The sequence below is a fragment of the Thamnophis sirtalis genome, unplaced genomic scaffold (assembly GCF_051295495.1).
Source record: "Thamnophis sirtalis isolate CommonGarterSnake01/CBP01778 unplaced genomic scaffold, rThaSir2_p1.2 scaffold_4, whole genome shotgun sequence".
Lineage (NCBI taxonomy): Eukaryota > Metazoa > Chordata > Lepidosauria > Squamata > Natricidae > Thamnophis > Thamnophis sirtalis.
Window position 1 is genome coordinate 138,855,107 of NW_028261384.1, and position 27,079 is coordinate 138,882,185.

At 50.0% G+C, this 27,079-nt stretch overlaps 1 protein-coding gene across 1 annotated transcript; it reads right to left on the reverse strand.

Annotated features, from left to right (window-relative positions):
- ZFHX2 (zinc finger homeobox 2) lies at positions 1 to 26,808 on the reverse strand. Its single transcript, XM_087714232.1, has 9 exons — positions 23,112 to 26,808; positions 21,713 to 22,182; positions 20,066 to 20,297; positions 14,998 to 15,063; positions 13,520 to 13,569; positions 9,441 to 9,641; positions 9,076 to 9,208; positions 2,482 to 5,934; positions 1 to 1,878 (listed from the first exon to the last, which is right to left on the reverse strand). The coding sequence occupies exons 1-9, from the start codon at positions 25,531 to 25,533 to the stop codon at positions 1,037 to 1,039; spliced, it is 7,869 nt and encodes a 2,622-aa protein (XP_087570358.1). The 5' UTR covers positions 25,534 to 26,808; the 3' UTR covers positions 1 to 1,036.
- Between the last annotated feature and the right edge of the window lie 271 nt (positions 26,809 to 27,079).

Sequence of the window (27,079 nt, forward strand, 5' to 3'; positions counted from 1 at the left end):
GGATGCAGCCTTAAATCCTATACCTGTACTCAAATTGTTTTTGCTTCGCACAGTTGCTTTCGGGAAGTGAGGGGAGCCGAATGTCAACTCATAAAGCATTTGCATGTTTGTTATAAGTTGCCACGGTGAGGAAAGGGGGAGAGCGCATTCCACGCACACCTTCAGCTAGAGTCGGATCTCAGATTACTGCAGCAGGCTTGTGAGGCGTGCACCTCGTTGGAGAATGCGATTTCTGACATTGACTAAGGGGAGGGAAGAAACAGGGACAAAGTTCAGCCATAATTTAAATGAGGTCAGATCTGACTGCAATGAGGTATTGCCGAAATGGTGTTCCTAATAAATGACTGGGTTTCTTTTGAAACTTGGCTGGAGGCTCACGAATTAATTAGAGCATCTTTCGGAAACCTGACAGCATCTCCTTGAGATGTTCCTTGCAGATGGGAATGTGGTGGAAGATGTAGAGGGACCCGTCGGCAGCACAGGAGGCGGAAGACTCAGGAATACAGAAATAGGTGGGTCGGGATTCTGGAGGAGGTCATGAGCTGCCAATCTCATTGGATCTGGCCACAGGATCTGGGAGAGGGGGTAGGAGAGGTAGGGAATTAGCATCAGTGGGTCCTTAGGGAGATGCCTGAATGGGAGGAAGGACAGAGCAGTGTGAAGAAAAGCTAGTAGGAGAATATCTGCAACAGCCAGTGTTGAGTTGGGTAGAGAAGATGACGCTTTGTAAGGACCAAGGCTCCCCCAATGGATGGGTTGTGTTTGGCTCAATCTGTGGAAGTCGAGTGACATTTAGAATAAAAAGGGGGGGGCTCAGGCCCTTGAAAGCCTGGGGAGGGGACATGAAGGAACCCCCTTCTCAAGAAAGCTTCCTGGCTGGCAGTGAGAAATGGGGGAGAACCTGGGTCTGAAATGGACCTTGAAGAAGGACGACTGTTGGGTGGAAGTAGAGGGGTGGTCCTCGCAGGTGTCCACCCACCCACAGGTTCGTTCGCTAGTCAATCTGTCTCCATTGATGGCAGTACAACATCCATCTCTATAAAGCTAGTAGTGTCGTAGAGGTAGCGTTACTTTTTGGATTGGAGTCCGAGTGAGGTAATTTGGATTCCTCTTTGGCAAACACCGATGCGGTTGCTGTGGTGGAGCTGGCCTTGCGGCGGTGAGCGCTGGATCGCAGGTGGGCTCCCAACGCCTCCCGGCCACTCACGAGCACCTCGCAGGCCAGGCAGTGGTAGGTGCACACGGGCACGCGCAGGGGAGGCGGCGCCGCCTGGCGCCCGAAGTAGCAGAGCGCCGTTTGATGGGCGACGGCCGCCCCCTCACTCTCGAAGGCAGCTTTGCACTGGCGACAAAGGTACTGGTGAGTCACGTCGACTGTAGAGATGCCTGGGGCCTCGGACACCTCGACGGGGGGCTCGGGTGTGGGCGTCGGGAGCAAGGGGCTGGGCAGCAGCCCCATAAGTGTCTGAGGTATGACGGGGTTCATGGGGAACAGCCCCTTCTTCATGCCGTAGAGCTGCTGAAAGTACGCCCCCGGCAGTTGAGCTCCGAAAAGAGAGGGGGCGGCGGCGGCTGCAGTAGCTGCTGCTGGCAGTGGGAAGGGCAGGAACTGGCCTCCCAGCAGGGCCGGCACTGCAGCCTTCAACGTCTTGAGGTTCTTTAGCGTTGCAGTGGAGGACAAGGAGGGTTCCTGGGCTGGATTTGAAGTTGGTTCGGCCTGACCGTCACTAGGAGCGGTCTCAGGAGCAGGAACAGGAGCAGGCTCAGTTAAGGGGCCGACCTGGCTAGAATCCGGTGGCAGATGCTGAGGTAAGGAGAGGCCTGGCTGGGAGGTGGCCAAAGGGGAGCTCAGGATCCCCGCTGAGGAAGCAGGCGTGCCTGTTCAGGTCGGAGAAAAAAGGAGAGATGAATCAAGGGGTGGTGCTGTCTCTCCTTTGGGAATGTGTCCTTTCTGAATACCTCACCCCTCACCCACCCCCCCCCCGCTTAAAATTGCAGGATCCTCTTCCGGCCTTTGCGAGTTAGCCCGTTCCCCTCCTCCAATCTCACCACCATCTCCTCTGCACCGGGAGTCCCCCTGCAGCCCTTGATGCAAAGATAGAGGGGAGAGAACGGGAAAATTCCTCGGCTCTCTGCATATTCCTGCCCCCCACCCTTCACAAAAAAAAGCGAGGAAGGTATGAAAATGAAGATTCATGAACCACGGAAGGAAACCAGGAAATAAAAATGTGGTGGTCGGCCAGCCTTCCAGGTCAAACGTGGACCAGAACTTAGAATGGATTTGGCAAATGTCGGAACGTCACTGGTGTTCCTGGAAAGATCAGAACAACAGTCCCTACAGCAGGGAGGACGTCATACAGTAAGCGTACAGTAGAGTACGTTGCAGCGTACAGGGCGCTGTACAGCAAAACCCATCACGCAACTCAACCCCGAGGCGCCACAACTATCCTTGGATGCCCACCGTTCTACAATCTCACTTACCTGGCACAAAAGGGGGCTTGGCCCCAAGAGAAGTTGGCATAGCTGTAGGAGTCATTGGCACGCCCAGCCTGGTTGGGGAGGGTGCTCCTTTGTCCGGCACCAGCTCGTAGCATTTGCTCTCACTCTTGAGCTGGGATCGGATGGCCTCCTTTAGCCGAGCGAGGTGGCCGCGAGAAAAGAGGTGCCCGCGACAAGAGACGTAGAAATCATACTTGACTTCACAGTAGCGGCATTCGGATTGAGCCTGAGCACTGGAGGGGGCCTCATCACTGCCACTGGTCCCGCCGGAGGCAGCCTTGGCCTTTTTCTCTTTCGCCCGCGCGTTCTGAAACCAGACTTGAATCACCCGTTTGGGGAGTCCGATCTCCTCCCCCAGCACCTCGCACTCCTGCATGGTTGGAGTTCGGTAGATCTCATAACACGCCTTCATGATCTTCAGCTGGACGCTGGACATCTGGGTACGATACCGTCTCTGACCCAGAGAGTCGTGGTACTCTCCAGAACCGCCATCCATCATTCGATTCCTCTGACCGCCAGAGAAGTCCAGGTCAGCCGAGGAGGAAGAGGAGGAAGAATCGCTCAGCTCCCCTCCAGACAAGCTTCGGTCTTCGTGCTCCTTGGATAATTCTTCTTCGGCCATTTCTTCCTGGATCTGTTGTTCCATGACAACGTCTGGCTTCGTTAGAAGGGGCTGGAGGTTAATCACAGAGAGGTTGGGTGCGAAGGACCCACCATAATGAACAGGGTTATCCCGTGGTGCGGGGTTGAACTTTGGGAAAGTGTTAAGTTGTGCTGGTGGGGGCTTGCTGGTTGGGGTGGCGGCACTGGTATTACACCGGAACTGGCCCTTTCGCTCACGGGCTCTTGTGTTCTGGAACCACACCTGGACGACTCTCTTTTTCAGCCCGACTTCTTCAGAGATGCAGTCAAGCATTTTCCGGGTGGGGTTCGAATCTTGCATGTACCAGCGGTAGAGAATCTCTAGTTGCTCGGGCAGAATGGTGGTCCGCAGACGCTTGTCCCTGGGGGGTTCGTTGTCTCCTCCGGCGATGCTGGCTGTTTCACTTCCCGTGGGAGACAAGGTCCCATCTTCGTGTTTTCGCTTCTGTGCCCGGGAAGGGTCTGGTTGGACCAGGCGGTCGCCAAATACTAAGGGAGTCATGTCGAGGGGAGATTGAGGACCCGTCGAAGCTAAGGGAGGGCCAGCTGCTGGGAGGTGACTAATGCGGTGGATATTCAGGAGGTCGCTGCTGGAGAATACGGCGGTGCACTGATCACAGGGATGGTTCTTGGAGATGTCGGGGGGCATAGAAGGGGCAGGTTGCTCTTCTTCCACGGGTTTGTCTCCAGCAACATCTGTCTTCATATCCCCACCAGATCCCGAGATTTCTCGTTTCTCGTCCCCTTCCTCTTCCTCCTCCTGCTCCTCCTCCTCAGGCCCTTCGTTCTCTTCCTCATCTCCTTCCCCCTCGTCCAGCTGATCATTGTAACACTTCTTCAGGTGGCGCACCAGCTCAAAGATGCAGCGGAAGGCCGTCCGACATTTTTTACAGGATGGCTGTGCGGCGGCATTTCCGCAGTTGCCCATGCTTGCTTCGTTCCCACCACTCTTTCGGGCTTTCTGGCGTGCGTTTTGGAACCAGACCACAATGACTCTATTGGGCAAGCCCAAAAGGGCAGACAGGCGTTCCACCTCGCCATCTTTGGGATAAGCACTCGACTCAAAGAAGGACTGCAGAGCCTGAGACTGGAACTCAGTGAATTTGGTACGAGAAAAACGCCGGGTTGAAGGGAAGCCCCCACGGGGAAGATCCATGACTCCTGATGATACGTTCTTGCCTTCCTCTTCCTCCCCTCGAAACCAAAGAGACTTCAGGCAGTCAGGAGGTACACAGGGAGTCTCGTTTTCTGGTGGAGGCATGACCACCGGCATGGGTTGCATCAAAAATGGAGGACAGAGAGCAGGGATCTCCAGCGGTATTGAAGATTGCGTCACAGTGACTGTGGTATTCTCCATGACGGTGGTGGTGATGGTTGGAACTGCTGCTGGCGCAGTAGTGGTGACTGCAGTTGTCTCAATTGGGAGTACGGACGGAGGGGGAGGATACATGCTGTCGTAACTCTTCCGGAACTGTGCAGCGTAGCGATTGAGCGCCTCGAAGGGCAGGAACCGCCGGTGCACATGCTCCTCGTGGGTTTTCAGGATGAGCATGTTAGAGAACTGTTTCCCACAAGTGCCGCATTGCAGCTTGCCCACAGGAGGACGCAGGGGCACGGTAGGGGGCACAGTGGCCGCTTGTTTGCCCTCGTTGTACTGGATCACCAACTCAAAGCCGAAATTCTCCAGGAGGGCTTTGGCTGCTGTGCGAGAAACCTCATTCCCTGCTTGGCTTCCATCGGCTTCTTCCCCTTCGGTCTCTTCGGCTGTCTCTGCCTTGGAGCTACTTGCGATGGCCGTGGAGGCTGGTTCTTCTTTGGGGGGCAGGGGAGGAAGCAGGACAGGCGACGGGGTAGGCAGGGTCAGGGTTGGCGCGGCTAAAGCCAACTTGGGAGCCACCTTCAGATCATGTAAGTAAAAAGGGAGCAGCAGCTGTTGTTGTTGCTGTTGTAGTTTAAGCAGGGATTCTGGCACCAGAGGAAAAGGGGGCAGCAGCGGTGGGGTGAAAAGGGGCGTAGGGAAGCGGGGCAGTTCTGCTGCGGGCGGGGTGAGAAATGGCAGGGTGGGCACCTGGACACAGCTGGGGGCCTCGGTTTCCAGAGGGGTCTCGTTGGAGGGTTCCAGTTCGGCAGGAGATACGTCCGCCTTGCCCGCGGCTTCCATCTTGGCCACGCGGGAGCGAGTCTGGTGCAACACGGAGCGCATGTGGATCTCCAAGGTGGAGCTCTGGTTGTAAGAAACCCGGCAGGTGGTACACTTGTAAGGCTTGTCCGAAGAGGGCTGGAGAGCCCCTGGGGCGCCGGGTTCCCCACGAGAGGACGCCGACGGGTCCGCTGAGGCCTTCTTCATCTTGTGGAGGTGGGAGACCGAATTGTAATGCACCAGCAGGATGTTCTTCTGGGTGAAGGACTCTTTGCAAACGGTGCATTTATAAGGGCGGGCGGGATCCAAGAATTTGTCCAAGGCGAAATTGGTGGCCTTGCGGTAGGACAGAGGGTGCCGGGAATCCGGATTCAGCAGGACGGGTGGAGAGGATTCAGGCGGTTCCGCGAGGACAGGTGCTGGTGGCTGCTGCTCTTCGGGGGTGAGGTTTGGATGTAACGGCTCGTCCTCTTCCGGCTCTTGAGGAGTGACGGCGGGAGGAGGCAGAGGAGGAGGAGGAGGAGGTGGTGGTGGAGAGGCAGGAAGTGACTTTTCCGCATGCTCCTTAGGAGGCGGGGAGGCGGCGACAGAAGGTGGGGGTGTTTCAGGGGAAAGTACTGGTGGTGGGGAGGCTTTCTCCTCTATGGTTGGTGCTGTGGAGAAGAGAGGAAAGCGTTACAGAATTGTACATATTCCTACAGAAGGGAGCCAGTGTTGGCTAGCGGTGAAGACAGCAGAGTAGAAACCAGGAGACTGGGAGTTCTAGTTCCACCTGAGGAATGAAAGCTAGCTGGGTGACTTTGGGCCAATCACCAAAGGACATTGAGTTCTAGTCCCGCCTCAGGCATATAAATGCCTGGGTGACTTTGGGCCAATCACCTGGAGACTGGGAGTTCTAGTACCGTCCCAGGCATGAAAGCCAGCTGGGTGACTTTGGGCCAATCACCAAGGGATATTGAGTTCTTATCCCGCCTCAGGCATGAAACTGTCTGGTTGATTTTGGGCCAATCACCAGGAGACTGGGAGTTCTAGTCCCGCCTGAGGCATAAAAATATCTGGGTGACTTTGGGCCAATCACCTGGAGACTAGGAGTTCTAGTTCCGTCCCAGGCATGAAAGCCAGCTGGGTGACTTTGGGCCAATCACCAAGGGATATTGAGTTCTAATCTCGCCTCAGGCATGAAACTGTCTGGGTGATTTTGGGCCAATCACCAGGAGACTGGCAGTTCTAATCCCGCCTGAGACATAAAAGTAGCTGGGTGACTTTGGACCAATCACCAGGAGACTGGGAGTTCTAGTCCCACCTTAGGCAGGAAAGCTAGCTGGGTGACTTTGGGCCAATCACCAAAGGACATTGAGTTCTAGTCCCGCCTCAGGCATGAAACTGTCTGGGTGACTTTGGGCCAATCACCTGGAGACTAGGAGTTCTAGTTCTGTCCCAGGCATGAAAGCTAGCTGGGTGACTTTGGGCCAATCACCAAGGGATATTGAGTTCTAATCCCGCCTCATGCATGAAACTGTCTGGGTGATTTTGGGCCAATCACCAAGGGATATTGAGTTCTAATCCCGCCTCAGGCATGAAACTGTCTGGGTGATTTTGGGCCAATCACCAGGAGACGGGGAGTTCTAATCCCGCCTGAGGCATAAAAGTAGCTGGGTGACTTTGGACCAATCACCAGGAGACTGGGAGTTCTAGTTCCGCCTGAGGCGTGAAAGCCAGCTGGGTGACTTTGAGCCAATCACAAGGAGGTGGTGAGTTCTAATCCCTGCCTCAGCCATGAAAGTTAGCTTGGTGACTATGGGCCAGTCACCAGGAGACGGTGAGTTCTAGTTCCGCCTTAGGCAAAAAAGCCAGCTGGGTGATCTTCAGTCAGTTACTCTCTCTCTCAGCCCAGCCCACCTCACAAGATTGTTGTGTTGGGGGGGGGAAGGAGGAGGAGGAAATATTAGGTATGTTTGCCACCTTGAGTTTAAAAACAATAATAAAGAGGGGATATATATAAATAAATAAATAGATAGATAGATGATAGATAGATGATAGATAGATAGATAGATAGATAGATAGATAGATAGATAGATGATAGATAGATGATAGATAGATAGATAGATAGATAGATAGATGATAGATAGATAGATAGATAGATAGATAGATAGATAGATAGATGATAGATAGATAGATAGATGATACCATAGATAGAGAGAGAGAGAGAGAGATTAGATAAAGATAGATAAATAAATCTCCTTCCCCCAAACACAGCAGTAGGCAGAGGTCATATTCCCTTTGCCCCCCCTCAACAAAGACCAGAGCCAAGGTAAAAGAAATGCCTTTATATTAATTAATTACTCTTAAAGGTGACAGTTCTGATTTTGGTGACCGCCTGGGACTGATCCCTGCAATTTCCTTGGCAAGATTCCCCACCACCACCATCCCCCCAAATGATCTGCCATTGCCTGCTTTTTAGGGCTGAGGCAGACGGACTGGCTGGAGCCGTTTTTTGTGCATAAAACGGGACTAGAATTCACAACCTCCTGATTTCTAGCCTATGGATGGTGCTTAAGTCGGGGACCGCCTGTAAAATAGAATAAAATAATAACTTGAAGAATAGAATAGAATAGAATAGAATAGGATGAAGAAAATAGGAATAGAATGGGATGCAGTGGAATGGAAAGGAATAGAATAGAATAAGTTGAAGAAAGTAGTATAGGTTGAAGAGAAGAGAATAAATAGAACAGAAATAGCAATAGAATAGCAATGAATAGAAATAGAAATAGCATAGCAATCAATAGAATAGAATAGAGAAAGAATAGAATAGAATAAGTTGAAGAAAATAGAATAGAATAGGTTGAAGAAAACAGAATAGAACAGAACAGAATAGAATAAGTTGAAGAAAATAGAATAGAACAGAATAGAATAGAATAAGTTGAAGAAAATAGAATGGAACAGAATAGAATAGAATAAGTTGAACAAAATAGGAATTGAAAGGAATAGAATAGAATAGAATAGGTTGAAGAAAATAGAACAGAATAGAATAAGTTGAACAAAATAGGAATGGAAAGGAATAGAATAGAATAGGTTGAAGAAAACAGAATAGAATAGAATAGAATAGAATAAGTTGAACAAAATAGGAATGGAAAGGAATAGAAAAGAATAGGTTGAAGAAAACAGAATAGAATAGAATAAGTTGAAGAAAATAGGAATGGAAAGGAATAGAAAAGAATAGAATAGAATAGGTTGAAGAAAATAGAATAGAATAGAATAAGTTGAAGAAAATAGGAATGGAAAGGAATAGAATAGAATAGAATAGGTTGAAGAAAACAGAATAGAATAGAATAAGTTGAAGAAAATAGGAATGGAATGGAAAGAAATAGAATAGAATAGAATAAGTTGAAGAAAACAGAACAGAACAGAATAGAATAGAATAAGTTGGAGAAAATAGAATAGAATGGAATGGAATAAGTTGGAGAAAATAGAATAAAATAGAAATGGTTGAAGAAAACAGAATAGAACAGAATAGAATAAGTTGAAGAAAATAGGAATGGAATGGAAAGGAATAGAATAAAATAGAATAGAATAGGTTGAAGAAAACAGAATAGAATAGAATAAGTTGAAGAAAATAGGAATGGAATGGAATAGAATAAGTTGAAGAAAATAGAATGGAAAGGAATGGAATAGAATAGGTTGAAGAAAACAGAACAGAATAGAATAGAATAAGTTGAAGAAAATAGGAATGGAATGGAATAATTTGGAGAAAATAGAATATTGAACAGAATAGATCAGATGAAGAAATCATTTACCAATAAGGGGGCTTGGGGCATCCGGCCTGGCCACTTGCTCTACGCCGAGAGAGCCACCTGGTTTGGGTGGGTCAGGAGGAAGAGGCACTCCGGGAACAACTTTGGTGGTGAAAGTCATTTCAACCGTCGTGGCCTGAAGCGGAAACGGAGACCAAACAGAATTAAAAGCCCACCCCCCCAGTCAAATGTTTCCCCATCGAGAGCTTAGCCCCAAAAGACGGGCACCCATTCAACAGGTTGAGCTTCTCTCCCCCAACCCCCCCCCCGCGCGCGCGCCTGTTCAGCGGGCGGAGAAACCTCCCCCGGTGGATTGAAGGGAGGGCCTGGGAGCCATTAAGGAGCCCGTTAGGCCTCCTTGAACCCACCACCAGTAGCAGCTTCTCCACGCATTCGGGTACCACGTTGTGGACGTGGCTGAGGTGGAAGTGGAGGTTGGCCCGGCCGACCAGCTGCTCCTGGCACAGCGGGCAGTGGAACTTGGGCTGCACGGCATGCTGGGAGACGGTGTGGGCCCGTACGGCGTCGGACGACGGGTCGGCGTAGTTGCAGTAAGGGCAGCAGAAGACCTAAAGTGGCGGGAGGAGACAGCGGAAGAATTAAAAAGGGAAATCGGAAGGAATTTAAAATGAGACACACCCAAAGAGAGGAAGAATGGACTTGGATCCGCACGCCTCTTTCCCAAGATGCATCTGAGACAGGGGCGATAAAGTCAAGATGGCGGTGGCAACCGGGTCTGTTTGACGCGGCCCAGGCGTGCCACACAGGATGGGCTGCAACAATTGCCTTGTGAAGGGGGGTGGACGGTCTCCAAACTTGGCGGCTTTTAAGACTTGTGCACTTCAACTCCCAGAATTCCCCAGCCAGGGAAGGAGGAAAAGATAGATGAGGGAGGAAGAAAAAAGAGAATAAAAGAGGAAGGAAAGAAATATAGAAGGAAGGAAGAAAAAAGAATAAAAGAGGAAGGAGAGGAACATAGAAGAGAGGGAAGGGGAGAAAACTAAAAGGAAGGAGAGAAATATAGAAGAGGAAGGAAGGGAGAGATAGAAGAGGAAGGAAGGGGAAAAGAATAAAAGAGGAAGGAGAGAAACATAGAAGAGAAAGGAAGGAAAGAAAAGAGAAGAGGGAGGAAGGAAGGAAGGAAGAAAAAAGAATAAAAGAGGAAGGTGGGAAACATAGAAGAGAAGGAAGGGGAGAAAACTAAAAGGAAGGAGAGAAATATAGAAGAGGAAAGAAGGGAGAGATAGAAGAGGAAGGAAGGGAAAAAGAATAAAAGAGGAAGGAGAGAAACAGAAGAGAAAGGAAGGAAAGAAAAGAGAAGAGGGAGGAAGGAAGGAAGAAAAAAGAATAAAAGAGGAAGGTGAGAAACATAGAAGAGAAGGAAGGGGAGAAAACTAAAAGAAAGGAGAGAAATATAGAAGAGGAAGGAAGGGAGAGATAGAAGAGGAAGGAAGGGAAAAAGAATAAAAGAGGAAGGAGAGAAAGATAGAAGAGAAAGGAAGAAAAGAAAAGAGAAGAGGGAGGAAGGAAGGAAGAAAAGAATAAAAGAGGAAGGAGAGAAATATAGAAGAGAAGGGGGAAAGAATAAAAGGAAGAGAAACAGAAGAGAAAGGAAGGAAAGAAAAGATAGAAGAGGGAGGGAGGAAGAAAAAAGAATAAAAGAGGAAAGAGAGAAATATAGGAAGGAAGGAAGGAAGGAAGGAAAAGATAGAAGAGGGAGGGAGGAAGAAAAAAGAATAAAAGAGGAAAGAGAAATATAGAAGAGAAGAAAGGGGGAAAGAATAAAAGGAAGAGAAACATAGAAGAGAAAGGAAGGAAAGAAAAGATAGAAGAGGGAGGGAGGAAGAAAAAAGAATAAAAGAGGAAAGAGAGAAATATAGGAAGGAAGGAAGGAAAAGATAGAAGAGGGAGGGAGGAAGAAAAAAGAATAAAAGAGAAAGGAGAGAAATATAGAAGAGAAGGAAGGGGGAAAGAATAAAAGGAAGAGAAATATAGAAGAGGAAGGAAGGAAAGAAAAGATAGAAGAGGGAGGGAGGAAGAAAAAAAATAAAAGAGGAAGGAGAGAAATATAGGAAGGAAGGAAGGAAAAGATAGAAGAGGGAGGGAGGAAGAAAAAAGAATAAAAGAGAAAGGAGAGAAATATAGAAGAGAATTAAGGGAAAAAAACTAAAAGGGAAGAGAGAAATATAGAAGAAGAAGGAAGGAAAAGATAGAAGAGGAAGGGAGGAAGAAAAAAGAATAAAAGAAGGAGAGAAATATAGGAAGGAAAGGAAAAGATAGAAGAGGGAGGGAGGAAGAAAAAAGAATAAAAGAAAGGAGAGAAATATAGAAGAGGAAGGAAAGAAAAGAGAAGAGGATGGAAGGGAAAAAAGAATCAGAGGGAGGAAAGAGATATAGTAAAGGAAGGAAGGAAAAGATAGAAGAGGATGGAAGGAGGGAGAGAAAAATAGAAGGAAGGAAGGGAGAAGGAAAAGAGGAAGGGAAGGATGGAGGGAGGGATGTGAAAAGAGAAGAGGAAGGGAGAAAAAGATAGAAGTTGAAGGAAGGAAGGAAAGAAAAGAGGATAAAAGGAAGGAAGGAAGGAGAGAAAATATAGAAGGAAGGAAGAAAAAGAGGATGGGAGGAAGGAAGGAGAGGAAAGATAGAAGAGAAAGGAAAGAGGGAGGGAAGGAAGGAAGGAATTGTGGGTTATTCTCAATCCACCACCCAAGAAGCAGGGTTAAATTGGTCCTTTTGCCAAATTCGGAAATCCAATTACGGTAGATTGAGCCCAAACCTTTCTACACAACAGTCTGGTGGCTTTCTTCTTTTTTAAAAAACAAATTCCGACCGAGAGACGCTTTGAATCTGAACAAAAGCAGAGAGCAAGGGGAGGTGGGGGGGGGGTTTCCAGCTCCCCACCTCAGCATGTGCTTTGTTTAACAAATGTGGCAATCCCTCCCCCAAAAAAGAGCAAAACCAGGGCCATCATCCCCCAGCCCCTGGATCTCTCACACACACCCTAAGCCCCCAGCCCACCCACCCTGGGGTCTTCAGCCCCGGTCCAGAAATGGAGAATCTGAGCCGTTTTTTTTCTTCTTCAAAAAACCTTTTTCAATGGCGCTCCTGCTATTAAGTCGGTATAAATCTCTGATCTGTCATTGTCATTTGTTAAAAAAAGGAGGAAGAGAGAGAGAGATGAAAGAGAGAAATAGATACAGAGAGATGTAGATACAGAGAGGAAGAAAGGATACAGAGAGGAGAGAGAGATACACAGAGAGAGGAGAGAGAGAGAGAGGAGAGAGATACAGGGAGGGAGAAACAGAGATATGGAGGGAGAGACAGGGAGAGAAAGAGAGATACAGAGGAGAGAAAGATACAGAGAGAGAGAGAGAGAGAATAGAGATACACAGAGAGAGAGATACAGAGAGAAAGAGATACAGAGAGAAAGAGGAGAGAGAGATACAGAGAGAGAGATACAGAGAGAAAGATAGAGATATACACAGAGAGAGGGAGAGATACAGAGAGAGAGAAAGAGAGAGATACACAGAGAAAGAGAGAGAAAGAAGAGAGAGAGATACAGATAGAGAGACAGAGAAAGAGAGAGATACACAGAAAGAGAAAGAGGAGAGAGAGATATAGAGAGAAAGAAAGAGAGATACAGAGAGAGAGATATACAGAGACAGAGAAGGAGAGAGAAAGAGATATATAGAGAGATACACAGAGAGAGAAAGAGAAGGAGAGAGAGACAGATAGAGAGACAGAGAAAGAGAGAGAGAGAGAGAGAGATACAGAGAGAGAGAGATACAGAGAGAGAGAGATACAGAGAGATACAGAGAGAGAGAAAGAGAGATACAGATAGACAGAAAGAGAGAGAGAGATACAGAGAGAAATAAAGAGAGATACAGAGAGAGAGAGATACAGAGAGAGAGAGAGAAAGAGATACAGAGAGAGAGAAAGAGAGGAGAGATATACAGAGAGAGAGAGAAAGAAAGAAGGAGAGAGAGAAAGAGATACAGAGAGAAAGAGAGAGATACACAGAGAGAGAGAGACATACAGAGGGAGAGAGAGAGAGAGAGAGGGGGGAAAAACGAAGTGTGTCTGGCGCTCCCGTTATTAACCTCCTCCATTCACACTTGACTGCACACAATTGTCGTTGCGTGGGTGAATCATCGCTCTTCGCCCACCCACCCACCCTGCTGCCTCCGACGAGGACGCTAATTAATTTTTGAGTTTTAATTCAGGAACAGTTGCGCCCCTGCCGAGAGTTGGGGAGGGGGAACCAGTGTATTTGGGGGAAGGGAGCAGGAGGGAGGGTGTTAAGACGAGGCGGCCTGAAATTTGGGTGGGGGACCGGTGTGGGCGGGGGGATGGGGAAGAGGGGGCAAAAGCAGGAAGTGGGGCTGAGCTCCTATGTTGTTCAGATGTCACACATACACACAGCTTCACTACACTAAAAGAAACTCACCGTTGTGTCTCCTGCGCTGCCAGAAGATGCTGCTTCGGTCTCATCAGAAGCTGTTAGAAGAAGAAGAAAAATCACATTTGGCGAAGGAAGGAAGGAAGGAAGGAAGGAAGGAAGGAAGGAAGGAAGGAAGGAAGGAAGGAAGGAAGGAAGAAAACAGAGAAAGAGCAGAGAGAAGGAAAAGTAGAAGAGGGAGGGAGGAAAGGAAAGGAAGAAGGAAGGAAATGAGAAAAATAGAAAGAGGGCAGAGAGAAGGAAAAGTAGAAGACGAAGGAAAGAAGGAAGGAAGAAGGAGGGAAGGAAGGCATGAGAAAAATAGAGGGCAGAGGGAAGGAAAGATAGAAGGAAGGAAAGAAAGACAGAAGAGGAAGGAAGGAGAAAAATAGAGGGAGGGCAGAGGGAAGGAAAGAAAACTAAAGAAGGAAGGAGAAAAATGGAGGGCAGAGGGAAGGAAAGATAGAAGGAAGGAAAGAAAGACAGAAGAGGAAGGAAGGAGAAAAATAGAGGGAGGGCAGAGGGAAGGAAAGAAAACTAAAGAAGGAAGGAGAAAAATGGAGGGCAGAGGGAAGGAACGATAGAAAGGGAAAGAAAAAAGAAAGGAAAGATAGAAGAGGAAGCAAGGACGGAAGGGAATAAGGAGAGGGGGAGGGGGAGGAAGAAGGAAAAGGAAAGAAATAGAAGGGAATAGGGAGGGAAGGAAGGAAGGAAAAAGGAACGAAGGGGAGAGGGAGGGAAGAAGAAAGGAAAAGAAGGGAGGGAGGAAAAAGGAAGACAGGGAAGAGGGAGGGAGGGGAAAAAGAAAAAGGAAGGAAGGAGAAAGAAAGAAAGAAAGAAAGAAAGCTGTGTGCAATGTGCTGGGAAGAGATTGGGGCATGTAATTCTCTCTCTCTCTCTCTTTCTCTCTCTCTCTCTCTCTCTCTCTCTCTCTCTCACACACACACACACACACACAGAGCTAATCCTTGACTTATGACCACAATTGTCAGGTGAATTTTGCCCCCTTCTGCAGCCTTTCTCGCCGCCGTCCTTAAGTGAGTCACACAGTCATTAAGTGAAACCAATTTTCCCGCTCACTTTGCTGGTCAAAAGGTCCGCCAAAGGGGAATCGCGTGACCCCCGGGACTCTATAACCGACATAAAGAACCAGTCAGTTGCCCAGCATCCGAATTCCGATCCCGAGACCAAGGGGACGATGCGACGGTCGTTAAGTGGGGGGGAAGGGACACAAATCACTGTTATCCCTTTGAACGGTCGCTAAACGAACCGTGTCAAGCCGAGGCTTTGTTTTAACCAGCGGGCAACGCATTTCATCAAGGGCGGTGATTTCGCTGAACGGCGGCGGCGAGAACGGTCGTAAATTGGGTCGAAATGAAACACGTTGCCTCCCTGAGCGACAGAAACGTTGGCCTCCATTGTGGTCGTAAGTCGAGGACCTCTTTGCATTGGGCAAGGGGGCTTGCGTAACCCACAAAGTTACTCACCAACAATCCGTGGTTTCTTCTGTTTTTCTTTTTCAGGTGTTAAGCTATCCAGGAGAGATTCCTTCCCTGAAAACGGCGAGAAGAAGAGAGATCAGTTGAAACGGAGGAGTTCTCCCAATCCGGGAGTCCTCGCTTTCCAACGGTTCATTCCGCGACCCTTCGAACTTACAACGGCACTGAAACAAGGGACTCACGACCAAGTTTCACGCCTACGACCGTGGCAGCATCACATGATTTACATTTATGATGGTCCCAACATCCCTCTGAGGACCTTCTGACGCCCCGTATTCCCGTAACAACCGGGTTTATAATACAATACGATAACAGAGTCGGAAGGGACCTTGGAGGTCTTCTAGTCCAACCCCCTGCCTAGGCAGGAAACCCTACACCGTTCCAGACAAACGGCTATCCAACATCTTCTTAAAGACTTCCAGTGTTGGGGCATTCACAACTTCTGGAGGCAATTTCTGTTCCACTGATTAATTGTCCTCACTGTCAGGAAATTCCTCCTCAGTTCTAAGTTGCTTCTCCCCTTGATTAGTTTCCACCCATTGCTTCTTGTTCTGCCCTCAGGTGCCTTGGAGAATAGCTTGACTCCCTCTTCTTTGTGGCAACCCCTGAGATATTGGAAGACTGCTATCATGTCTCCCCCAGTCCTTCTTTTCATTCAACTAGACATCCCCAGTTCCTGCAACCGTTCTTCCTATGTTTTAGCCTCCAGTCCCCTAATCCTCTTTGTTGCTCTTCTCTGCCCTCTTTCTAGAGTCTCCACATCTTTTCTACATCGTGGCGACCAAAACTGAATGCCGTATTCCAAGTGTGGCTTTACCAGGGCCTTGTAAAGTGGTATTAACCCTTAACGTGATCTTGATTCTATCCCTCTGTTGATGCAGCCTAGAACTGTGTTGGCTTTTTCGGCAGCTGCTGCACACGGCTGGCTCCTATTTAAACGGTTGTCCACTAGGAATCCAAGATCCCTCTCACAGTTACTACTATTGAGCAAGGTACCACCTATACTGTAGCTGTGCATTTCATTTTTGTTGCCTAAATGTAGAACCTGACTCTTTTCACCACTGAATTTCATTTTGTTAGATAGGGCCCAATGTTCAAGTTTGTCAAGATCCTTCTGTATCATTAGCCTGTCTTCCGGAGTGTTGGCTATTCCTGCCAGCTTGCTGTCATCTGCAAATTTGATGAGTTCCCCATTTAATCCAAATCATTGATAAAGATTTTGAAGAGTACTGGGCCCAAAACAGAGCCTTGGGGTACTCCACTGCATACTTCCCTCCATGAAGATGCAGTTCCATTGAGGACTACACGTTGAGTGCGGTTGGTCAGCCAGTTACGAATCCATCCCGTGATGATGCTGTCCAACCCACATTCTTCTACTTTATCTAGTAGTAGGTTATAATCTACCTTATCAAATGCCTTACTGAAGTCCAAGGAAACTATATCGACGGCATTCCTCTGATCCACTAATTTTGTCAAAGAATGCAATAAGATTAGTCTGGCATGATCTGCTTTTTGACAAACCCATGTTGGCTTTTGGCTATTAGTTTGTTTACTTCTAATTCGTTGCTTGATTATCTTTCCCAGAATCTTTCCTGGTATTGAGGTCAAGCTGATAGGTCTGTAGTTTCCTGGATCTATTTTTTTTTTCCTTTTTTGAAGATGGGAACCACACCAGCTCTTTTCCAGTCCTCTGGCAGTTCCCTGGTGCTCCAGGATCTCTGAAAGATATAGTTCAGTGGGGTTCTACCACAAAACCGCGGATGACAAAATCGCGGTCGACGAAAGCGCGTATGTGACGTCATCACAGCGCGACGAAAAAGATAGAAAAATGTAAAAATAAAGCGAAAACCTTACCCTAACCCCCCCAAACCTAACCCTAAACCTAACCCTTAACCTAACCCTAAACCTAACCCTAAACTTAACCGTTAACGTAACGAAAAACCTAACGCTAACCCTTAACCTAACGCTAAACATAATGCTAACGCTCTAACCCTAACCTTAACCTAACCCTAACCCTTAACCTAACCCTTACCTTTATGTGAATCGGCTTGCTGTAATTTAATTTTTATTTCAATTTTTCGATCTTTTTCGTCGCGTTGTGATGACGTCACATACGCGATTTCGCCGACCGCACTTTTGTGGAACGTGGTTTTGACGGGTCACGGTTCAGTGGTTCTGAGATCTCGTCTGCCAGTTCCTTCAGAACCCTGGGGTGTAATCCATCCCGTCCTGGTGATTTGAACTCGTCTAGGGTAGACAGGTGTTCACTCACCATTTTCTTCCCTATTTCAACTTGTGTTCCTAATCTGATTTTTGTGGTGCTGTTTTTGATAGGTTGGACTGTTTTATCCTTTCGTGTAAAGAAAGATGCAAAAAATGAGTTAAATAGTTCTGCTTTCTCCCTGTTGCTTGTCACCTTCTTGCCACTTTCTCCCAGCAATTGTTTCCTTAACCTTTTTCTTGTTTTTAACATGTTGGAAGAAGCTTTTTTTTTTGTTATTTTTTACTTTTGTGGCAAGCCTTTCTTCATTGTGAGCCTTAGCTTTCTTTACTTCATCTTTACAGGCTTGGGCTATTTGCTGATATTCTGCCTTAGTTATGTCCCCCCTCTTTCCACTTTTTATACTTAACTTTTTTGTCTTTCAATTTGTCGGAGAGTTCTTTATGCAGCCATGCTGGTTTCTTTGGGGAGCTGTTAATTTTTCTTCTTCATTGGTATTGTGCTAGACTGGGCTTTTGTAATCTCATTTTTCCAAATTTCCCAAGCTTCTTGAGTTGTTTTCCCCTTGAGGTTTCTCATCCATGGAATTCTTCCCAAGCTCTAAGTTTATTGAAATTAGTTCTCTTAAAATCCAAGACTCTAGTTTGACTTTGTTCTACTACTTGTGTTTGCATCATGTTGAATTCCAATATTGCATTGCCCCCAAGGTTCCTGTGGCTTCAACACCTTCTATCATTTCTTCTCTGTTAGTGAGAATTAAGTCCAATATGGCCGATCCCCTTGTTCCCTTCTCTACTTTTTGGGAAACAAAGTTGTCTGCTAAGTTCGTTAGGAACCTGTTGGATCTTCCACTTGGTGCAGTTTGTTTCCCAGTTGATGTCAGGGTAGTTAAAATCCCCCATTACTATTGTGGGGTGCTTCCTACATAGTGGTGACTAACAACCACTGCAAACGGTTCACTTAACAACCGCATTCTCCGCCTAACAAGTACAGTGGTTCACCGCACAGCCGGATTACTAATTAAAACAACGGCCAGGGTTCCACTTCCCAAATGTGGCAAGGGAAGTCGTACGACGGGGCGAACCTCGCTTAAGCTATGTCTCACTTTAGCGACAGAAATGCTGGGGGCTCCGTTGCGGTTGTACGTCGAGGACGGGTTTTTCAATGTGCTGGAAGTACCGTTCCCCCAAACCTCCTGGCCAGGCAAGAAGGGAGTTGACCCCTGACCTGCGTTTTGCGCCCACCATAGCAATAGCAATAGCAATAGCAGTAGACTTATATACCGCTTCATAGGCCTTTCAGGCCTCTCTAAGCGGTTTACAGAGAGTCAGCATATTGCCCCCAACAATCTGGGTCCTCATTTTACCCACCTCGGAAGGATGGAAGGCTGAGTCAACCCTGAGCCGGTGAGATTTGAACCGCTGACCTGCTGATCTAGCAGTAGCCTGCAGTGCTGCTTTTAACCACTGCGCCACCTTGGCTCATCCTACGTTGACAAACCGAGTTCCCCTTTACGGAAGCTAAGATCATCTCAAAGACGGGAAACTTAAAAGGATGTCCAAAAAAAGGAGGAAGAGAAGAAAAAGAGAGAGAGAGAGAGAAAATGGGAATTCCAGCCTCCAGGCTGTGAAAAACCTGAATGACGCACGATTCAGGCCTTTATCCTCGTCAGCGACTAATTAAACTCTCAACCTGAGCGGGATCGTTAATATTGAACGGGGTCGGCCTCCCTGGCCAATAGACACGGCCTCGCTACCATCGGCAACTCAATTAGCACGGCTCGATACGCCCGCCGCCACGCGAAGACCCCCCATTTCTCACTGACAACGGGCCGAGAGCGAGCGAGTCCCCCTCGCCGCACATACAGCACGTCAGGGCGAGAATTCCCGCATCCCTAAACCCTCCCAGGGGTCTCCCCCATGTTTCCATCACGGCTGTAGACCGCACTGCGCCGTCATTCTCTCCGTCCGTCCCTTGAGCTCTTCTGCACAAAGGTGAAAGGCCTGGCTGGTGGATTGACCCTCGGTCGCGTGCCATCGCCCCGCTTTCAATCATGCGCTGCCCGGTGGCACCCCTTCCCCTCAATTTCCCCCACCCATCCTGGTGATCCCGATTGACTTCCCGCGCCAGGTAAAGATGCAAGGTCAGGCGGATTGGCAAGCCATAAATCTGGGAAGACGGCCAATTTCCACCGCTCAGATAGGGTTCCCCGGTGTGGGAGGGGCGGGGAAGGGAGGTGAGCTGGTTGGTGGGTGGGTTAGGCAGCCTCAGCTGGGGGGGAGGGAGAAATATATAGCTTTCCTTCCACCGCTACCAACCCCCTTCTCCCCTTCCAACTTCTCCCCGGCTGCGGTCTGTACGTATCTCGGTCTCATTTCTCTTCTCCTTCATTCTTCCCCGCAGGTTGCTAGGCAACCTCCCCCAGTATCTGTCATAATCCATTATGAAGCTGGGGTGTGTGTGAGTGTGTGAGTGTGTGCAACGAGAGGAGGAGGAGGCTGGCGGGGGCTGGCAGAGAGGAGGAAGAACAGGGAACCTACCGCGCTCCGACATTGGACGCAGAGTAAAACATTCAGCAGGCTTAGGAAATTGCACGGTGTTTGCTACCCCCTGGGAGGGTGTTTTTTTTCCTCAGTTCCCACCCACCCAGGATCAAGAAGGCATCCCTTGCAGATGGTGTGGTTGGGGGTCCTTTCTTGCTTCCCCCACCCCCACCCCCATCCCATCAATCTCCCTAAAAAAAATATATCAACATTTCACCCCATTGGGACCCAACGGGCCTCGGTGGTCCGCAGCGCCAGCCCCACCCACCAGCCGAGCGGCACGGCAGTTTACCTGCAGGGTTGGCGGGCGCAAAACAGACGTATCTTTCGAGGCCCAAAGTGCCTTCGCCGTTCTGGAGTAGCTGGAGGCGCCACTGGCCATGTGCCTCGCGGTGGTGGGGAGAGCGGAGGTGCTGGATCATGGCCAGGCGGTTGGGCGAGTCGACGTGACACAGGAGGCAGCGGAACTGCGCGGGTTCAGTGGCGGGCGGGGGTGCCGAGGTGGTCTCCATTTCCAGAAGCAACTAAGGGTGAAACAAGAAAGGGGGGGGGTTACGGGTCCGAAGAAGAGGGAAAGGACACCCTGTGTCTTCCAGGTCATTGGTTCCCTTCGTGGGACTATTGGACTCGCTTTCCCTGTACCCCCTTGGTACTTCAACCTACTTGTAGTCCTTCATCTGTAACCTTTTTCTAGAATAATAGGGTTGAAGGGCACCTAGGAGGTCTTCTAGTCCAACCCCTCCGCTCAAGCAGAAGACCCTGTACCCATTCCGAGGCAAATGGCTGTCCAATCTCTTCTTTAAAATCTCCAGGGATGGAGCAACCACAACTTCTGATGGCAAACTATTCCACTGGTTAATTGTTCTCACTGTCAGTAAAGCCGAAGAGCCAGCGCTATCCAAAGACATCTCTGTGGTCATGTGGCGGGCATGACTCCATGCCGAAGGCGCACGGAACGCTATTCCTTTCCTACCAAAGGTGGTTCCTATTTTTCTACTTGCATTTTTAATGTGCTTTCGAATGGCTAGGTTGGGAGAAGCTGGGACAAGTCACGGGAGCTCGCTCCGTTATGCGACGCTAGGGATTCGAACCGGCAAACTGCCGACCTTTCTGATCGAGAAGCTCAGCGTCTCCGCCACAGAGCCACCGCGCCACCCATCTGGAATGGTATGTAGGGTCTCCTGCTTGAGCAGGGGGTTGGACTAGAAGACCTCTAAAGTCCCTTCCAACTCTGTGATTTTGTTATCTTCCACCTGTTATTTCCTTGTCCTGCCTTCAGGTGCCTTGGAGAATAGCTTGACTCCCTCTTCTTTGTGGCATCCCTTGAGATATTGGAAGACTGCTATCATGTCTCCCCTAAGTCCTTCTTTTCATTAAACTAGACATACCCAGTTCCTGCAACCGTTCTTCCTATGTTTTGGTTTTCGGGCCCCTAATCACCGTTGTCTTCTGGGGTTCAAGTTCAACCTAATCAACATCTTTCAGGAACATCTGCTCCACCCCTTTTCAGTAACGCTTATACAGGCGGCCCTCGACTTACGACCATTCCTTTAGTGCCCAAAGTTACAATGGCACTGAAAATAAGGACTTTTTTTTCCACACTGATGACTGTTGCGGTGTACCCCATGATCACGTGATCAAAATTCAGACAGTTAGCAACTGACTCATATTTATGACGATTGCTGTGTCATGGGGCCACGTAACCCCCTTTTGCGACCTTCCGACAAGCAATGGGCAAGCCGGATCCACTTAACAACGATGTTACTAATTTAATAACGGCAGTTGTTAATGTGGGAAGAAAAATGGGGCAAAGCTCAGCATATGCCTCACTGAGCAACGTAAATGTGGGGGCGCCTTCGTGGCCATAAGTGGAGGACTACCTGTCCTGAATATTATTCTCAATTCGGCTTGTCTCTGCATCCTCCCCCAAATTTGGTACCTTGTAACCTTGCAATGCTTCCTGGTGGCCGGTGCCGGCAACATGAAGCTGGATTTTTTCCTTGCTGTTGGTCTCGTATTCACACAGGTTGCAATGAAGGTGTAGGGGCGGTCCCAGGGGCAGCTCCACCCCCAGGTGCGCGGCCAGGCTGCCCCCTTCCCGCAGGTGAGCGGCCAGCTGGTACTTCAAGGCGTGCTTGTCGGTCTTCAGGTGAAGCTGGAAGTTGGCTTTCAGTTGGGTGCCGTAAGCGCAGAGCCGGCAACGGTGCAGGTCGCCAGAGATTTCTTTCCATTCCATCTCCGGCAGGGAGCGCGGGGTGGAGGCGTGCCGGAGGAGGCTATCCAGACTGTCGGTGCTGAAGACTTGGCACACCAGACAGCTGAACAATCTCTGGGGGGCCAGTAGGTCAGGTCCAGATTGGGCTGGTGGCGAGGAGGGGGGAGCAGGTTCAGGAGAGAGAGAAGCGGGGGCTGCGGAGACGAGAAACAAAGCGGGCACGTCAATTTTGCGTCTCTATAGGGCAGTGTTTCCCAACCACGGGTACTTTCAGAAGGGGGGACTTCAACTCCCAGAATTCCCCAGCCAGCTGGCTGAGGAATTCTGGGAGTTGGTCCACCCTTCTGAACGTTCCTGCGGTTGGGAAACACCGCGATGAAAAGAATGAGAATGCCGTATTGCAGACTAACTCTGCCCATTGTCAGCCGTTCGATCCTGACCGGCTCGAGGTCGACTCAGCCTTCTGTCCTTCTGAGGTCATTTAAAAGGAGCACCCAGATTGTTTTTTTGGGGGGGGGCAATCCCCAAATCTTGAGGGTTGTGACGTGGTATAGGAGGGCTATTGTTAAATGAAGAATTGAGGTTGGCGCCACGATATGGAAAAGAAACTTGGATTTTTAAGACACAGCGGTGCACAAGACATGATAACCATGGATGGAAGGGAGAGAGAGAGACAAAATCAAGATGCCAGGGGGAGATCTTGAAGAAATGGTCAGGGGTGGGATTCTACCAGTTTAACAACCAGTTTGCTGTGCGGGCGTGTGCAGATTACAGAGAAATCACTTTCTGCATTACTGCTGGGGAGGAAAACAGTGGAGGCACCGCAATCCACTCTGCCGCGCCACTCAGCTGAGCTTCAGAAAAGGGATTATAGGTGAGTATAGCGCAGGGACGGGACGGCAGACCCAGCTGAAAGTCGGCGTGAACCGGTTCGCTCCCAGCTGAGAGTCAGAGCTAGCGGTTTGGCTGAACGGGTCCGAACCGGTCGAATCCCACCCCTGGAAATGGTGGACCATAGATATGGATGAAGAACAACAGGACAGGAACAAAGTCAAGCTTGGGGTCCTTGAAGGCCAGGACCTAGAGGTCCATACTGACACCAAGAATGGAAAGTCCTTCTTACCTGCTCCCAATGTAGCCATCTTCCGCCCCGACGTGCTCAGATGTTGGAAGCCTCCATTGAGCAAGAGTTGAGGTTGTTCCATGGGCTTGTCTGCCCGCAGAGGTGGGTTGCTCCCCGCGTGGACCTGGTGGGGATGCGAGTGGTGGCCATGGCCCAGAGCCTGTGCCCCATAGAACGGGAACAGCTCAGGCTGAGCCTTGCCTCCCGGAGGGGTCTGAGGTTGTCCGAGAAGTCCCGGCAAAGTCAACGGCAGCCCTTGATGGAGCAACAGCATGTTCTGCATGTGCTTCTCAGATGTCATGTGGATCCGTAAGTTACGGGAGATGTTGGTCTCGTAACTGCACACCTTGCATTGCCAGGACGACTTGCCCTTCGACTCCTTCTCCTCGGGGGAGGACGGGGAAGGGGCCACCGGAGGAGCCACCGGCGGTCCACTGCCTCCCGTGGCTTGGTAGCCCTGTAGGTTGGCCAGGTGTTTATCGGACTGCATATGGATGCTGAGGTTGCCTTTGGTAGTGGTGGAGTAGTTGCAGGCCTCACAGCGGTAGGGTTTGTAACCGCAGTTGTAGCTCTCGCCACGAGCCAGGCGCGGGTGGGGACCGCCGGTGCTACAATAGGCACAGTGGCTGTTGTTCTCCGGATGTTTCTCCTTCATGTGGACGTCAAGGGTCTGCTGGTACTTATAATGCCAGTTGCATTTGGGACATTTGAGTGTCTTACAGGAGTTGCGCGAGTGCAGCAGTGACATGTGGCCCGACAAAGTCAACCCCGAGTACGCCATCGCTGTAAAATCTTCCCCGAAGCTCAACGTGGGTCCTCCTCCACCGTTGTGGCCGTTGCTCCCGAGTCCATTGTTGACCTCAAACCCAGTCGCCATCACTTCATTGGCCATCCCTACACTGCTCAGGCTGTCCGCCAAGTCAGCTGCGCTGATATCGCGGCCCGGCCCACCGCACGTCCGCTGGGTATCGTTGGGAACGCTGTCGGCTTTGGGAACGGACTCGGCCCTGCTGATTTCAGCCACTAGGTCCACACAAGGGACCTCGTGCATCAGTCTTTCCTTCAGGATCTTGTTGGTGGTCCTTTCCTTGTTGACATCCTCCTGGGGTGGCCCCATGTGGTCAGGATATGGGCCCTTGGTCAGTGGTGTTTCTGAGAGGGGGGTGTTAACAGCCAAGGGTGCATTTGATGTATCTGGTGAACTTTGGTCTGGAAGCAGTTCCTTCTCTTTCTTCTTTTCATCCACTTGTGCTACCTCTTCCTCCTCCTCCTCTTCCTCCTCCTCCTCCTTCTCCTTCTCCACTTCTGGTTTCTCCTCCATGGAACCATTTGCCCAGTGCGTGCCGCCGACCCTTGAATCTTTGGTATCTGATGGCTCGCATCGTCTTTCTGGGCTTCTCTTCTTGTTCTCATTTTCCTCCTCCTCTTCTTCTTCCTCCTTCTCCTCCTCCTCCTCTTTTACATTCACCCATCTGCTACACATTCTGGCATTGAGGTCTGCCTCGGTGGTGGGGTTATTTGGTTCTAGGAAGCCCAGGTCGGTGCCCTGGAATACAGCCGAAGCCCCTCCATCCAAGGCCTGGCGTTTCTCGTTGCTGAGCTGGACGCCGTGCGCCGTATGGGCATGAGATGCCAAGGTAGGGCCCTGGTTGAATGAGAGGCGGCACGTCAGGCAGAGCCAAACGGGACCCCCTGGCATCAGGTTGTCTCGGCCACGGGTGGCTTCCTCATTCTCCACGGGGACGGTGGGGACATCTTTGGATTTGGTGACAGCGTTTTTGGCAGGCGTACTTTGAGCTGGGGCCCCGGCCAGTCGGTAACTATAGAAGGCGCCTTGAGGGGTCACCTCGCCTGGCGCTGAGGTATTCTGGGACATTTGGTCAACAGACATAAAGCCTTGGTTAGGACCTCCACTGTCCTGGATGTGGAGAATGGACACTTGAGGAGTGGCGGTGACGGGGGAGCCCTTTGGTAAGAGAACGTGGCCGCTAGCGAGGAGGTACGCCGAACCGTCAGCGGCAAAGAAGAGCCGGGCCTCGCGACCACCGTCCTCGTCTCTTTGTTCCTCCAGCTGGACCCCATCTTCGGCCAGCGGCGGGCCTCGAGGGAAAGAGGGCAGATTTGACAAGGACAGGCTGGGGTCCGCTTGAAGCTGTGGGGTAGACGAGACGGCGGCAGGGAACTTGGCCAAGCCAAGCGCGGCAGCTTGGCTGCTGGCACAGGGTCTCATGACATCATCGGGATGGGACGAGGGGGAAGAGGGAGGGTCCCGGAGGGGGGGTTCTTTGGTGGGTGGCAAGGCAGGAGAGCCCTGAGCAGGCCGAACCGCGGCCCGGTCATCCTGTCCGTCTGCCGGGGGGACAGAAGCGGAGGAGTGGGAGGAGGAAGAGGAGGAGGAGGAGGAGTTAGAGGGAGCATCCATGGCGGTGCAGGCGGGAGGAGCACGGAGGGATCATCTCAGCACAGGAGCCGAGACCCTGCAGGAAAAACAAGAGAAGACAAACATGTGTGAAATTTGACCAGTTCTATCCAGTTCGGGCAAACTGATTGTAGCGGTGGAGGCTCCACCCACCCACACAGACATCATCATGTCTCATTTTTTACACTCTGCACATGCGTGGAAGGTCCTGCGCGGAGGTGGCGCCAATGGTGGGTTACGGCCAGTATGCCCTGGTACGGGCGTACCGGTGCCTGCTGGAAGCACCATGTACCGTTCTGGTACAGTGCTCCGGAGGGCTCACCCATCCGCCCACCCTCCTTACCTGTATTTGACCCAACTGGGCCATTCGCGCACACACTCGCAGCACACGGTGCCTGCGCGATGCTCCGCCGAGCAGCTGGAGCGTCACGGGTGGTGGGTGCCAGCACGCATGCACGTGGTGGATGCCTGGCCCCATCGCAGTGTACCAGTTGCGACAGAATCCAAAACCCACCACTGAGTGGCTCACACTTGCGAATTGGTAGCGAAAGTAAGTTGACTTCACCCTTGATGTGAATCCCATCTTACCACAAGAGGACCAACAGGTCCATTAATGCACACTTAAGTGATCTGGCTAACGTGGCTTGCAATCAATCCACGGATCGCAGGAATGTTAGGAAGGGTTACAGACAATCCACAACTTACAACCATTCGTCTCATGACCGTCCAAAGTTACAACGGCCCTGAAAAAAAAGGGGCTTTGGGCCATTTTTTCACACTTACGACCGCCGCAGCATCCCTATGGTCACAGGATCAAAATTTGGATGCTTGGCAACCGACTCACACTTACGACAGTCGCAGTGTCCCGGGGTCGCATGATCCCGTTTCGTGATCTGCTCACAAGCGAAGTCAATGGGAAAGCCAGATTCACTTAACAACGGGATGCTAACTTAACAACCGCACTGATTCGCTTAACAATCGCAGCAAAATCAGACAAGGCTCTCATTACATCCGCCTTGCTTAGTAACGGATCTTCCAGTAGAGGTAGTCCTCGATTTACAACACTTCATTTAGCGACTCTTTGAACTTGCACTGAAAAAAGGGACTTACGACCGTTTTTCACTCTTACGACCGTTGCAGCATCCCCAGGGTCATATGATCCAAATTCAGATGCTCAGCCACTGACTCGTATTCACGACAGTTGCAATGTCACATGATCCCCTTTTGCGGCCTTCCGACAAGCAAAGTCCACAGGGAAATCAGAGTCACTTAAAAACCAAGAAACTAATTTAACAATTGCACTGATTCACTTAACAACCGTGGCAATTTGTAAAACCAGACATGGCTCGCATCCCAACCATATATCTCAGCGATGGCTAACTGTTTTGTTGTCGTCTGCCAAAAGCAGGCACGCTCGCACCCATAATGCAATGTGTGTGCACTCCCCCCTGCGCATGGGTTCTGACCCAAAACCCCGCACCCCGTTTTGCGCCTAGTAGGCCTCCCTGCATCCTCCTGGGACCAAAAGCGGGCCATGAGGGGGGGTGGC